This window comes from Macaca nemestrina, chromosome 11 (genome assembly GCF_043159975.1).
Source record: "Macaca nemestrina isolate mMacNem1 chromosome 11, mMacNem.hap1, whole genome shotgun sequence".
In the NCBI taxonomy this organism is placed as follows: Eukaryota; Metazoa; Chordata; class Mammalia; order Primates; family Cercopithecidae; genus Macaca; species Macaca nemestrina.
The window spans coordinates 129,472,215-129,486,395 of record NC_092135.1 but is presented as its reverse complement, the minus strand read 5'-3'; the positions used below and the strand labels follow the sequence as shown (position 1 = coordinate 129,486,395).

The 14,181-nt window shown below is 52.2% G+C and overlaps 1 protein-coding gene across 16 annotated transcripts in view; it reads right to left on the bottom strand.

The window, feature by feature from the left end:
• Positions 1-840: 840 nt before the first annotated feature.
• The window catches only part of LOC105473938 (armadillo repeat containing 9), a 183,919-nt gene continuing 170,578 nt past the window's right edge, over positions 841-14,181 (bottom strand). For 9 of the 16 annotated variants that reach the window (XM_071073523.1, XM_024790301.2, XM_071073524.1 and 6 more), the window contains 3 exons: positions 7,435-7,513; positions 5,820-5,992; positions 841-4,435 (listed from right to left, as the gene is read on the bottom strand). In XM_071073523.1, the coding sequence (XP_070929624.1) occupies positions 4,171-4,435; positions 5,820-5,992; positions 7,435-7,513 (517 nt within the window). In that variant the 3' untranslated portion in view covers positions 841-4,170. Of the gene's footprint in view, positions 4,436-5,095; positions 5,202-5,819; positions 5,993-7,434; positions 7,514-14,181 lie in introns of all 16 variants that reach the window. The other 7 variants (XM_011728161.2, XM_071073525.1, XM_024790304.2 and 4 more) reach the window with 6 other exon arrangements.

Below are 14,181 nucleotides of genomic sequence, written 5' to 3'. Positions count from 1 at the left end.
GGTGCTCCGGCCTGGCCTGTGGCCATCCGAAAAGGCCAGAAATTCTCCCTACAAGATGGATGGCAACTTGAAAGCCAATGGGACTGTGTCTCCACATCCTGACACACTGCAGCCCCAAAGAATATATTTGTTCAATTGAATCTAAATGGACAGGGTATACCACAATGGAAAAACAGCCCTAAAAGATTCAGTTCTGCAAAGTTCTGAACAGTATCTATGTGGTAGATTGCAGCAGTATTGCCCCTGGTTCATTGGGGGTCCCTGTATCCACGTTCTTTCACACAGACCTGTGCCTTGGCCATGTGATCTGCTTTGGACAATGGGAGAATAGCGAACGTGGATATGAGACTTGGGCTTGATTTCTCTTACTGCCATGGGAGCCCCGAGGCCACCATGTGAACGAGCCTAAGCTGGAGGAGAACTAAGGGCTCAGCCAACAGCCCACTACCAGACATGAGTGAAGCCCCTGACTGCCCTCTGACCACAAGACACAGTTGAGTTCAGCCAAGCCCAGCAGAAGAATTGCCTGTCTGTGCCCAGCCCCCATCACTGATCCACATCATTATAAAGCTAATATATTTGTTGGTTTAAGCCACTAAGTTTCAGAGGTAGTTTGTTATATGCAAAAGCTAACCTAATCACTTCTTAGAACAGCACACCCCAAATAGTATCTGGAGAGATAAAGATAGGCAAACAGGCACACCACCAGCCACAGGCTGTGCTATCAGGCACTGTGGAAGGGTCAGAGGGATCCCCCAGATTCTAGGCCAGGATTAGGAAGAGGGGGTGAGGTATTCATACAAAATTTAGAGGGATACCCCAAAACTCAGTATGAAGACAAATGATGTAATACTTTAATGCAATATTTAAAAAAATCAAATTGGTAACTCTGGTCCGCGTCCCAGCTGCCCATTTTGTAAATACAGTTTTATTAAAACTGGGGCTGGGATTAGGGTTAGACAAGACAGGTGGGGTCATCCAAGTACAGGGCCAGACTTGTTTTTATTAAAAAGTTTGATATTTTATCATGGCTTTTTTTTTTTTTTCATGAACCTTATTTGTTCATCTGGGTTTTTTATTTTTATTTTTATTTTTATTTTATTATTATTATTATTATTTTTTTTTTTTTTTTTTTTTTGAGACGGAGTCTTGCTCTGTTGCCCAGGCTGGAGTGCAGTGGCCGGATCTCAGCTCACTGCAAGCTCCGCCTCCCGGGTTTACGCCATTCTCCTGCCTCAGCCTCCCGAGCAGCTGGGACTACAGGCGCCCGCCACCTCGCCCGGCTAGATTTTTTTTTTGTATTTTTTAGTAGAGATGGGGTTTCACTGTGTTAGCCAGGATGGTCTCGATCTCCTGACCTCGTGATCCGCCCGTCTCGGCCTCCCAAAGTGCTGGGATTACAGGCTTGAGCCACCGCGCCCGGCCTATTATTATTATTTTTTAGCTCTTTTGATTTGGGTCAAATCTTTCCTCACCTATTGACTAATTTCTGGCAGCGAACTGGATCTCAAACCTCCACCTGCCTATTAAAGTCCCCACCACAGGTCCTAATTTAAGCTCTTGCCAGACAGTTCCACTTTGCTGTTAATGCAGAAATGAGATCAAGTCCCACTCAGAAGAAACCAGAGGGGTGGCTCAGCCTCCAGGGCAGAGGAAGCATAATCCACCTGGGGCCTTACCATTTTCTAGAAGGTCCAAATATCCTCTGTGGCTTCCCTTGGTAGTTTTCAGGGGCAAACCTTAGGAGCCATCTGCTCGGATCTCCATCTGGAGACCTGACTTTTAAGCAGGTTTATTTGTGTTTCTGATTTTTTCCCCTTAGACTTTGGTCATACCCATCCTCAGCAAGCTCATTGGAGCCAGTAGATAGTTGGAATATTTGTGAATAAGTTGTTGGTATTTTACAAAGTATATTTCTAGCTGTCAGCGTTGGAATGCAGAGGCGTGCGCCCAGGAGTGGACCCTCCCAGGGTGTGGTGCCGAGGCCTGGGTGATATTTTCAGCACTTTCCCGGAAGAACCACCCGTATCTCACCTGGTAATCTCAACTGTTTGTTTTTTTTTTTTTTTTTTTTTGACGGAGTCTCTGTCTGTCGCCCAGGCTGGAGTGCAGGGGCATGATCTCGGCTCACTGCAACCTCCGTCTCCCAGGTTCAAGCGATTCTTGTGCCTCAGCCTCCTCGAGTAGCTGGGATTACAGGTGCACACTATCACATCCAGCTAATTTTTTGTATTTTAGTAGAGACCGGGTTTCGCCATGTTGGCCAGGCTGGTCTTGAACTCCTGGAGGCCTCAAGTGATCCGCCTGCCTTGGCCTCCCAAAGTGCTGGGATTACAGGTGTGAGCCACTGCGCCCAGCCTAATCTCAGTGTATTTTGACCCTAAGTTGGATACTCCCCACTTCTCTAAAAGACTATCTTTTCTCCTCAAACCATCAGACAACTACAGATCAGACTTTAGCTCTTTGGTAGGCTTGAGGGAAAAGTAGTTGTTGACTTCATACGAGGTAGACACTGACCTGACCCCGATGATTCTCCCATCCCCTGGATTTCTGCTGCTCCCACACCAAGGGCGGGAAAGGCTGTGCCAGCCAGTGGCATCTGAGGAATCCGGAGGGGAGTGGACTTCTTGTGGGGAGCGAGAGAGATTTTTCCATTTCACTCCTTTGCTGTTCGTCTGCAACCACTCTACACCTTTTCAAAGTCTCACCACGGAGGAGTAGCATTTGGGAACTCTGTACTTTTCCTCTGTCTGCACCACTGACACCAGGGGCGAGCTGTGGGTTTGCTCCCGAAGCCTCCAGGTCAAGTAAGGAGTTCAGAGAGGGCCTGGAGGCTGACAGGTCAGGACGGCAACCTTCTTCCCGGAGCACAGAGTGGCCTCACACATTTCCGGAGAACCAAGAGGTGGCTACCAGGCCAGTCACACGACAGTATCTAATGTGCCCAGCCTGGAGCCACTGCCAAGAACTCACAAGATTAACCGGGGTCCCGGCCCTGGATGAGCTTCTGGTCATCTCTTGGGTAACCTGGCCTCCTGTTTGCCTCCTCTGCCTGCGCTCCTGAGGTGTCAGGGGGCTGTGGAAAAATCCAGCGCTTAGCCTTTATTTACGACCACTGGGACCACAGAGATGTCCCCATTGAAGGGTCTGGTGGGCAGATCAGGTGCCTGGGGGAGGGCACATGACTTTTATCTGCTTTCCGTTTCCCTTCACACACACACACACACACACACACACACACACAGAGCATTAAATACCGATGGGTTTTATTTGATTTTAGAGCTTGGGTAACATCCAGGACACCTGTGACTTGCTGGTCCTGAAGGCAAACATCCTTCCTCTGCCCTAAGTCTGGACTCTGACGACAGCCCTGGTGAGGGGCGCACAGGCCTGCCCCGCAGGACGGGCCACTTTGTGGGTAGAGCTGTTTGTGTCTATGGTCCCGGTGCAGGGAGGGAGGCAGAAGGTGCTCCCTGGTCACACCAGTGACCTTTTTAAGGCCTTCAAAAAACATGCGCAGAGGCACAGAGCTTTGAAGAGGGTGGAGCACGCCATATTCTTTCTCAGATTTTTTTTTTTTTTGGGACGGAGTCTTGCTCTGTCGCCCAGGCTGGAGTGCAGGGACATGATCTAGGCTCACTGCAAGCTCCGCCTCCCGGCTTCATGCCATTCTCCTGCCTCAGCCTTCTGAGTAGCTGGGACTACAGGCGCCTGCCACAACGCCCTGCTCATTTTTTTGTATTTTTTTAGTAGAGACGGGGTTTCACCATGTTAGCCAGGATGGTCTCGATCTGCTGACCTCGTGATCTGCCCGCCTCGGCCTTCCAAAGTGATGGAATTATAGGCGTGAGCCACTGCGCCCGGCCTTCTTTCTCAGATTTTAACAGAGGAGGAAAACACCAACTTTGCTGCTGAGACACAGGCTTGAGAATAAAATGAGCTTCACCTAAGTTCCTTCTGGGTCCCGGTAGTCGGTCTGAGTGAGGAGAGCTGGATTCAGCAGCCTTGGAAAGGCCCTGCTCCAGGCTGGCCCCACACTGTCGCCCCGTTGGGGCCTGGAGGGCCAGGGCTGCAAATCCAGCACCTGCTGTTTCTGGGGCCAGAAGATCTCCCGCGGGCAAAAGCCACCCCCTCCTGTGTGTGTGAAGGGTAAGCAGGAAATCCCCCTCGTCAGGACGCAGTTCTAGGCTCTCCCCGGCCCTCCTTGGTGGCTCTGCCCCGGGAGAAAGTGACCCGGCCGGTGGGGCTGCGATGGCCTTGGTCTGGTGCTGCCTGGAGAGCCGGCCTCCCCTCAGCTCCCCGAGTCTTGTGGACAACTGTCCCTTTACATCCATCACTGGCAGCTGCTGCCAGCTGAGAGCGGGAAGCTGGCTGGTCCTCCGGCAACGTGATGGGGACACCCGGGGACATCCTTACTTCCTGTGAGACTGGCTGCCTGGAGAGAAAAGCCAGAGCAAGACGCCAGCGTTGTGCGGTCTCCGCACAGAATCCCCTCTGTCCCACTCAGTCCCTCTTTCAGCCGGCTTAGAAGTGAGGGAACATTCCCTCCCCCAGGTCGCCTGTTCTGTGGCCGGGGCTCGACTGGCAGGCCTGTTTTTCCTCACAGGAAGCAGGCCCTTTGGTGCGGGTCGCTCAGCCAGCTTTGCTGGCAACAGCTCACAGTTTTGTTGAGCCCACAGGACACACAACGCCCATGGCTAGCTGAGCCGTCCACACCGCGACCATGCTATGCTGCTAGATGTGGGGCCAGGCCAGCCGCCAGCTGCTGGTGTCACTGTCGCTATGAACTGGGGATCCCTGCCCCAGTGGCACCTTCCTCCTGGTTGAGCCGCCCCTGGATTTGCCGCATTTCCTCTGCACCTGACCTGGGCTACGGCTGGCTCGGCTGGGGTTTGGGGCGTGTTTCCCAGTGGGAGGCGGGAGGGGTCCCAACCTGGCTCCCCAGCCATGGCCATTACCCCCACTTCCGACCCAGCATGTCCCCAGCTGACCAGAGCGCCCAGGGCCCGGCCAGGAAGGTAGTGGGGTGGGGCGGGCTGGGGGCGGCCACAGAAATGCGCATATCCTGAGCGGGACCCCTTTCATCCTGCCTGACCTTCTTTTGTTCTGTCCTTTTGTTTCCCCTGAGTTTTGGTAAAGCCCTCTAGAAAGGTTGAGCTCAGCTGGGGCGTGGAGGTGGAGGGGCCATCAACTGGCAGAGGCTGGAAGGCGACAGAGAAAGACAAAGTTGTCCTTACAGTGAGCCTCAGGTGAGAGGGTGAGAGGGAGGCCCCAGGGAGAGAGTGGGGGCCCTTGGGCCCATCCCATTTGCAGGCCCTCTGACAGCCCCTCCATCCAGCCTGCGAGCAGACACCCGCTTCTGTTTGACCTGGGGGTGGCCTGAGAGGCTGGGCCAGGCAGGGACACAGCGGCTGGACCAGGGGCTGGACCACCTTCCACCAGGGCAGGTCTGAGTTTCAGGGCTAACCCCAGGGCAGTAGGGCCAGCTCAGGGCCAAATCTATAAGCTCCACAGAGGGTAGGGGGAAGGGGCTTCTCTCTCAGTGACCTGCCTGGAGGTCTCCCTCCTCAGCTTGAGTTTGAGTCACTGAGGCCAAAGGGAATTTAATAGGAAGGAAGATTCATGCAGAACCTGTCCCTGGAGGAAAGGAAGCCGCCCGCTGGGGCCTGTTTGTGTTTGGAAGGGAAGCAGGCCTTCTCCCCTTCTGGCCTGGCCTGGCCCACACAGGAGCACGGGGCCAAATGCAGCACCAAAATGCCCCTCCCTCCGGGTGGGCGGGTAGCCATCCTCCCATGCCAGCGGGGCCCAGGCTGACTTACTCGGCAGGCCCCTTGTGGAGGACGCTGTGGAGCCGGGGCGGCTGGCCTGCTGGGGGCCACACGAAGAGAACGGAGGGGCCAGAACTGACGCCTTTGCCTTGGGTAGGTTCCAGTCCAGCATCTCTGGAGTGCCGGGGGCCCGGGGCTTGCAGGTGAAGGCTGATGTACATTCCCTAGAACAAAACGTGCAACCTGGAGTCCCAGCTACCACAGTGTTAGAAACTACAGGAGGGGCCGGATGTGATGGCTCCCGCCTGTAATCCCAGCACTCTGGGAGGCCAAGGCGGATGAATCACCTGAGGTCAGGAGTTCGAGACCAGCGTGGCCAACATGGTGAAACCCCATCACTACTAAAAATACAAAAATTAGCTGGGCGTGGTGGTGGGTGCTTGTAATTCCAGCTCCTCAGGAGGCTGAGGCAGGAGAACCCCTTGAACCTGGGAGGAGGTTGCGGTGAGCCAAGACTGCACCATTGCACTCCAGTCTGGGCGACAAGAGCGAAATTCTGTCTCAAAAAAAAAAAAAAAAAAAAAAAAAGAAAAGAAAAAAAGAAACTGGCCGAGCACAGTGGCTCACGCCTGTAATCTAACACTTTGGGAGGCTGAGGCAGGTGGATCACCTGAGGTCAGGAGTTGGAGACCAGCCTGACCAATATGGTGAGACCCCCCATCTCTACTAAAAATACAAAAATCACCCAGGCGTGGTGGCAGACGCCTGTAGTCCCAGCTAGTCAGGAGGCTGAGACAGGAGAATTGCTTGAACCTGGGAGGCAGAGGTTGCAGTGAGCCAAGATCACACCACTGCACTCCAGCCTGGGTGACAGAGCGAAACTCCGTCTCTAAATAAATAAACAAACAAACAAACAAACAAACACATAAAAAAGAAACCACAGGCAGAAGGAGACAATGGGCATAGGTGGGGAAATGCAGGCACCAATGGGAAAGAATCCCTGCGCCATGGAGCTTTGGGTCCGGCCCCACTGCTCTCCATAAGGTGACTGCACGGATGTTCCCTGATACCTTGGGAGCCTCAGTTTCCCTGCCTGTAAAATGTCTAAGGAACAGCTGTGAAAATTCAGTGAGGTCATATCCTGGGCCCAGTTGTTAGGACCCCTTAGATGGAGGTATGGTTCTGGGGAGTAGGATTTGGGAGGAGACTGTGGGATTCTTTGGTTTGATTTGTTTCTATATGCCTTTTTTTACATTGACAATATACCACTTTAATAATGAGAAAAATAGGTCAGGCGCAGTGGCTCACGCCTGTAAGCCCAGCACTTTGGGAGGCCAAGGCGGGCAGATCATGAGGTTAGAAGATCGAGACCAGCCTGGCCAGTATGGTGAAACCCGTCTCTACTAAAAATACAAAAAATTAGCCAAGCATGGTGGTGCGCACCTGTAATCCCAGCTACTCAGGAGGCTGAGGCAGGAGAATCACTTGAACCCGGGAGGTGGAGGTTGCAGTGAGCCAAGATTGTGTCACTGCACTACAGTCTGGGTGATAGAGTGAGACTCTGCCTCAAAAAAAAAAAAAAATATATATATATATATACACACACACACACACACACACACACACACACACACACATATAAAATAATTTAAAAAATAATACTTACATCTGAAAAGTCTCCAAATCCAAATTGGAAAACAGTGGTATACAAACTGCTCATACTTTTTAGGTAAGAAGTCTTCAAACTAGGTTCAAAAGTATAGTAGGGATTTAGCCCTGTTATTATTATTTTTTAATTGTAACATAGCTGGGTGTGGTGGCTCATGCCTGTAATCCCGGCACTTTGGGAGGCCGAGACAGGTAGATCGCTTGAGCTCAGGGGTTCGAGATTAGACTGGGCAACATGGCCAAATCCCATCTCTACAAAAAAAAAATACAAAAATTAGCTGGGCATGGTGGCACGTGCCTGTAGTACCAGCTACTTGGGAGGCTGAGGCAGGAAGATCACTTGTGCCTGGGAGGTCAAGGCTGCAGTGAGCCTTGTTCACACCATGGCCCTCCAACCTGGGCAACAAAGTGTGACCCTGTCTCAAAAATTAAAATTTTTGTATCACTCATAACACTACTCCCCTAAATATTTTCCACATTCTACCTTTTGCCTATGTGACATTGTTGCTTACTTGTAGGTACAGTAACAGGCTCCTGTTACCACTCTGCTTTTATGAGTCTCACCCCACCCTCTCCACACGTCCACGCAGACTGTCGTTAGCATTTACAAGAGTTGGGTATTATTTCTTCTGATGTATATACTCGGATTTAATGAATGGATGCTCTGCTTTTCTTTCGTTCATTGATAGAGCTCATGGTGCTGAGAATTCTGCTAGGGGCTGGGGATCAGCGATCAGGATGCATCTCCTGATGGGATGAGTTCACAGATACACGGGGCTATCTGACCTGGGAACTGGGTTGTCAAATCATTACATGAAAGCTTTGCTGATGTGTTTACACATACAAAGGAGCTTTGTACATGGTCTAGTGAGGTGACTTCTTTCTTTTTTAAACTGATACATAATTGTACATATTTATGGGGTACAGTGTGATATTTTGATGCAGGTATAATGTGTGTAACCATCAAATGTGGTGTTTTAATATTATTTGGTTCAAATTTTTATGTTTTACTATTCATATTTTGACATTTTGTGTCATTATTATAATAGTTAACTTATTTTATCCTTTTTTTTTTGAAATGGAGTTTTGCTTTTGTTGCCCAGGCTAGAGTGCAATGGTGCGATCTCGGCTCACTGTAACCTCTGCCTCCTGGGTTCAAGTTCTCGTGACTCAGCCTCCCGAGTGGCTGGGATTACAGGCATGCACTAGCACGCCCGGCTAATTTTTGTATTTTTAGAAGAGACGGGGTTTCACAATGTTGGCCAGGCTGGTCTCAAACTCCTGACCTCAGGTGATCCACCCACCTCTGCTTCCCAAAGTGCTGGGATTACAGGTATGAGCCACCGCGCCCGGCCAGTTCACTTATTTTAAATTGTAGTAAAATATCCACAGTATTTACCGTCTTTAGCATTTTTAAGTGTAGCCCTGCCATATTTTAAGAAGGAACAACAGAAAACCTAGTAAAAATGACTCACATGAATAGCGGTACTATTCCTGGCAGTGGTAAGGGCAGGGGTTAGTGCTGGGTTAGCCCCAGGACCATCACATGGTCTTGGGGGCAGGGCAGCCAGCACCAGCTAGCCTGGGAGGCAGCCCTCAAAGGCAGCCAGGGCCCCCCAGGGTTGGAGAAGCTGGCTGTGCAAGTCCAGGAGGGTAACTGGCTTCCATATGGCGCCTTAAAGCCAATGGGCAGCAAGGTCAAGTTGCAAGGTCAGGGTCAGCTGAGGTGAGTCCAAAGAAGCCCAGGGAGAGAAAGCCTGGGCAGCAGGGCCCAGGACTACGTGACCTCCCACCCCAAGGATAACCGGAAGAGGACACCGTCTTTTTGGAGAGCAATTTGGCACTGGGTATCAAAGTCCTTATGTGATGGTCATTACAAATAATTTTTTAAAATTTGTTTTGCTTTGTTTTGTTTTGAGACGTAGTCTCGTTCTGTTACCCAGGCTGGAGTGCAGTGGCATGATCTTGGCTCACTGCAACCTCCACCTCCCTGGTTCAAGCGATTCTCCTGCCTCAGCCTCCCGAGTAGCTGGGACTACAGACACCTGCCACCACACCTGGCTAATTTTTGTATTTTTTTTTTTTTTTTGAGACAGAGTCTCGCTCTGTCACCCAGGCTGGAGTGCAGTGGCTGGATCTCAGCTCACTGCAAGCTCCGCCTCCCGGGTTCCCGCCATTCTCCTGTCTCAGCCTCCCGAGTAGCTGGGACTACAGGCGCCCGCCACCTCGCCCGGCTAGTTTTTTGTATTTTTAGTAGAGACGGGGTTTCACCATGTTAGCCAGGCTGGTCTCGATCTCCTGACCTCGTGATCCGCCCGTCTCGGCCTCCCAAAGTGCTGGGATTACAGGCTTGAGCCACCGCGCCCGGCCTAATTTTTGTATTTTTAGTAGAAAACCCTGGGCAGGGTTTTCACCACGCTGGCCAGGATGGTCTTGATCTCCTGACCTCATGATCCACCCACCTCGGCCTCCCAAAAGTGCTGGGATTACAGGCACGAGCCACCGCGGCTGGCCCAATTTTTAAAATTTTATTATTTTTTTAGAGGTAGGGTTTCGCTAATGTTGCCCAGGCTGGCCTCACACTCCTGGCCTCAAGAGATCCTTCCACCTTGGCCTCCCACAGTGCCAGGATTACAGGCATGAGCCACCATGCCTGGCCCATAATGGTTATTTTTATGGGCCAGGCATGGTGGCCCAATTTGGCTGGGCCATGGTGCCCAGATATTCAGTCAAATATTATTCTAGATGTTTCTGTGAAGTTCTGTTTTGGACAAGATGAACGTTTGAATCAGTGGGCTCTGAGTGAGGCAGATCACCCTCCATAACATGAGTGCCCCATCCAGTCAGCTGAAGGCCATAACAGAAAAAGACTGGCATTCCCTGAGCAAGAAGGGGTTCTGCCAGCTGGTGGCCTTTGGACCTGAACTGCAACTCTCCCCTGACTCTCCAGCCTGCTGGCCTACCCCATCAGATTTTGCACTTACTTGCCAAGCCTCTCCAATCACATGAGTCAATTCCCTAAAATCAGCTTCTCTGCTTCCCTGGAGAGTCCTAACTAATATACCTTAAGCCTGCCCCCCTCTCCCTAGGACATGGCTGTGAGTGGTGGGAATGAGCCTCCTCAGACTGGGGCTCCTGCTGGCTGGCCCCTCCCACTGGCACTGGAGAAAATAGCCCTCGTGGCCAGGCGCGGTGGCTCACGCCTATAATTCCAGCACTTTGGGAAGCCTAGGCGGGTGGATCACCTGAGGTCAGGAGTTTGAGACGAGCCTGGCCAACATAGTGAAACCCCGTCTCTACTAAAAATACAAAAATTAGCTGCGGGTGGTGGCGCATGCCTGTAATCCCAGCTACTCGGGAGGCTGAGGCAGGAGAATCATTTGAACCCAGGTGGTGGAGGTTGCAGTGAGCTGAGATCACACCATTGCACTCCTGGCCAACAGGGCGAGACTTTGTTTCAAAAAAAAAAAAGAAAGTGGCCCTCAGCAGAGCATCAGGGAGCTGCCCCTTGGCCTGGCAGAGCCCACCCCGTGAGGCAGTCTGACCACCTTGGGGGCTGCTGCAGGCGGTGCCTGTGTGGACCTAGGAGGCTAGGCCCCTGCATTGGACGCTCTAGCGGCTCTGGGAAGGATGCAGTGGGAGGTGGGGTGGACGGCTGTTGGTAAGCGTCAGCTGAGCCCCTGGTGGCCTCAGGGCCCGCCATCCCCCCAGCATGGTGAGCTCAGCAGCCTGGAGGCAGCCAGGGGCCAGGGCCAGGAAATGGTGCTGGTCTGGCCCGAGATGAGGCCAGATTAGGGCAGAGCAGAGAAACCATGTGGAAAGGAAGTCCAGGACGGCAGTCACCTATGACATATGGAAAGTCATGTGCCACAGAAACGCACGGGACTGGGTCCTGGCAAAAACGTAAAGGGTGATATACGGGAAAGTTGGGAGGTGCTCTGCAAGGTAGCTGATTGTTTATTAGAGCAGCCTGGCCCTTATGGGATCTCAGCTTATCAACAGGAACATTGTGTTGAGAGGGAAGAGCCATAACATGCCTCGGGAGATGCTGAATCTTTGCCTGTGTTTGGAATGCTGCTGAGTCATAATCCGGCTGCTGAGCATCACCCAGCAGAGGATCCTGTGTCCCTTCTGTTTGCATTAAGGCCAAACAAAAGCATTCAGGGCCCCTAGGCGACTCTGCCCAGAGGGTTCGTAACCGGCTCTCAGTTATTGCTGCGGACATTTCATCTGGGTGATGAGAAAACCCAGAAAGGGGCAGAGGTGGGGAAATGGGCCAGAACAGAGTACACCAGATAAAGGCAGAGAGGAACCAGCTGCACACATAGCTCCTGTGCCGTGGGCACACATTGGGCAACACGTCTCAAGCTCCTCGGCCTCCTGAGGCTTCATGTGTCGTTTTTTTTTTTTTTTTCTGAGACACAGTCTCGCTCTGTCACCCAGGCTGGAGTGCAGTGGCACGATCTTGGCTCACTGCAACCTCCGCCTCCTGGGTTCAAGCGATTCTCCTGCCTTAGCCTCCAAAGTAGCTGGGATTACAGGCATGCACCACCATGCCTGGCTAATTTTTGTATTTTTAGTAGAGACAGGGTTTCCCATGTTGGTCAGGCTAGTCTCAAACTCCTGGACCTCAGGGGATCCGCCTGCCTCGGCCTCCCAAAGTGCTGGGATTACAGGCGTGAGCATGTGTTGTTTCTTTAGCTGGATGCATGAATGTGTCATTGGGAGCTGCTGTCCATCCTCAGGGACAAACATGAGGGGAAAGGCATACATGTAGACATATGTACAATCTCTTCTCATTTTAAAAATGTCATAGCACTTGCGAAATAATCACTTCTCATCTGTGGCAGGACAGGATCTTTGACATTTGCTTCTGATCGTGTCCTGGGCCTGGGTGCGAGGAGCTCCTCAGACAAAGCCCCCTCCCTCACCTGTCCTCAGGCCACGTGGAGGTGAACTTCCAGGCACAAGCACCCGGCACCCGGCTGGGGCTGCTCTTCTGGAGTGGCAGGGCCATGCTGAGAAGGACCGACAGGTGACAGTCAAGGCAGCCCTGCCATCACCTTCCTGCACATTCCGGGGCGCAAGTCAGCCTCTGTGGACTGACATACTTCGTGGGGAGCACTTGGGCTCTTCGCAGGATATATGCATTTCTTTCTTAATTTAAATACATCTTTAAAGCCTGATCAACACTAGTTTTCTCCTGCTACTTAATCTAAGGAGTCTAAGAAGCTGACCAAGGAAAAGGAAAATTTCACCACGGGGGTTGGGGGAAGGCAGTACGATTGTAGGGTCTGGGCTTTTTTTTTTTTTTTTTGAGACGGAGTCTCACTCTGTCATCCAGGCTGGAGTGCAGTGGCGCAATCTCAGCTCACTGCAACTTCGGCTTCCCAGTTCAAGCGATTCTCCTGCCTCAGCCTCCCGAGTAGCTGGGACTACAAGCACGCGCCACCACGCCCAGCTAATTTTTGTATTTTTAGTAGAGACAGGGTTTCACCATGTTGGCCAGGATGATCTTTATCTCTTGACCTCGTGGTCCACCCACCTCGGCCTCCCAAAGTGCTGGGATTACAGGTATGAGCCACCACGCCTGGCAGGTCTGGACTTTTATTCCCCAGCCTCCGAGAAAGCAATTTTACAGCAAGACAGTTGCTGGAATTCACTGGAGCAGAGCTTGAGTGGCCATTAGCCTTAAAACACCTGAAAGCTGAGCTAAGTAACCAGTGCTATCATTCAGTCTACCACTGACCCAGGGCCCCACTGTCCCAGGGGCTTCCTGCCCATCTACCAATTCCTCTTCTGGGTGTGAGACCTCACCTGAAAGAGCAAGAGAGCAGAGCTCAGGGAAGTTGAGGGGACAAACGTTCCCCACCAAAGCCATATAGAGAACCACTCTTTCTCCCTTTCTCCCACTTGTTCATCAACAGGTACTCTGACCACCTAGGCCAGGCACAGGAGCACAGCGCAGATGCCCTGCACTCCTGGCACACTCCCTGCAGCCATGCATTCCTGGCACACTCCCTGCAGCCATGCATTTCCTGCACTCCTGGCACACTCCCTGTAGCCCTGCATTTCCTGCACTCCTGGCACACTCCCTGCAGCCATGCACTCCTGGCACACTCCCTGCAGCCATGCACTCCTGGCACACTCCCTGCAGCCATGCACTCCTGGCACACTCCCTGCAGCCATGCATTTCCTGCACTCCTGGCACACTCCCTGCAGCCCTGCATTTCCTGCACTCCTGGCACACTCCCTGCAGCCATGCACTCCTGGCACACTCCCTGCAGCCATGCATTTCCTGCACTCCTGGCACACTCCCTGCAGCCATGCACTCCTGGCACACTCCCTGCAGCCATGCATTTCCTGCACTCCTGGCACACTCCCTGCAGCCATGCACTTCCTGAATACCTTGCACACTGTGCACACTCCTGCATGCCCTACACTCCCCGTACACCCAGCAGGCCCTGCACACTCTCTATGCCTGGACACTGTGCTTGTCTCTGAGGCAGTGAGAGGCAGCCACATGACAACACAGTGGGGTCTCCCCACAGTCTCACGGAGGGACTCTGGCTCCTGTGAGCCTGGCAGAAGGGCGTGACCCGCACTTTGGGGTCAGGCAGGAGGAAGGGATGCTTAGCTGAGACCTGAATTGGGGCTGAAGTCAGCCTGACAAGAGATGGCCTCTTATCATTTAGAATATTATGGCATTCTAGATGAGGTATACCACATACATATGAGGTATATA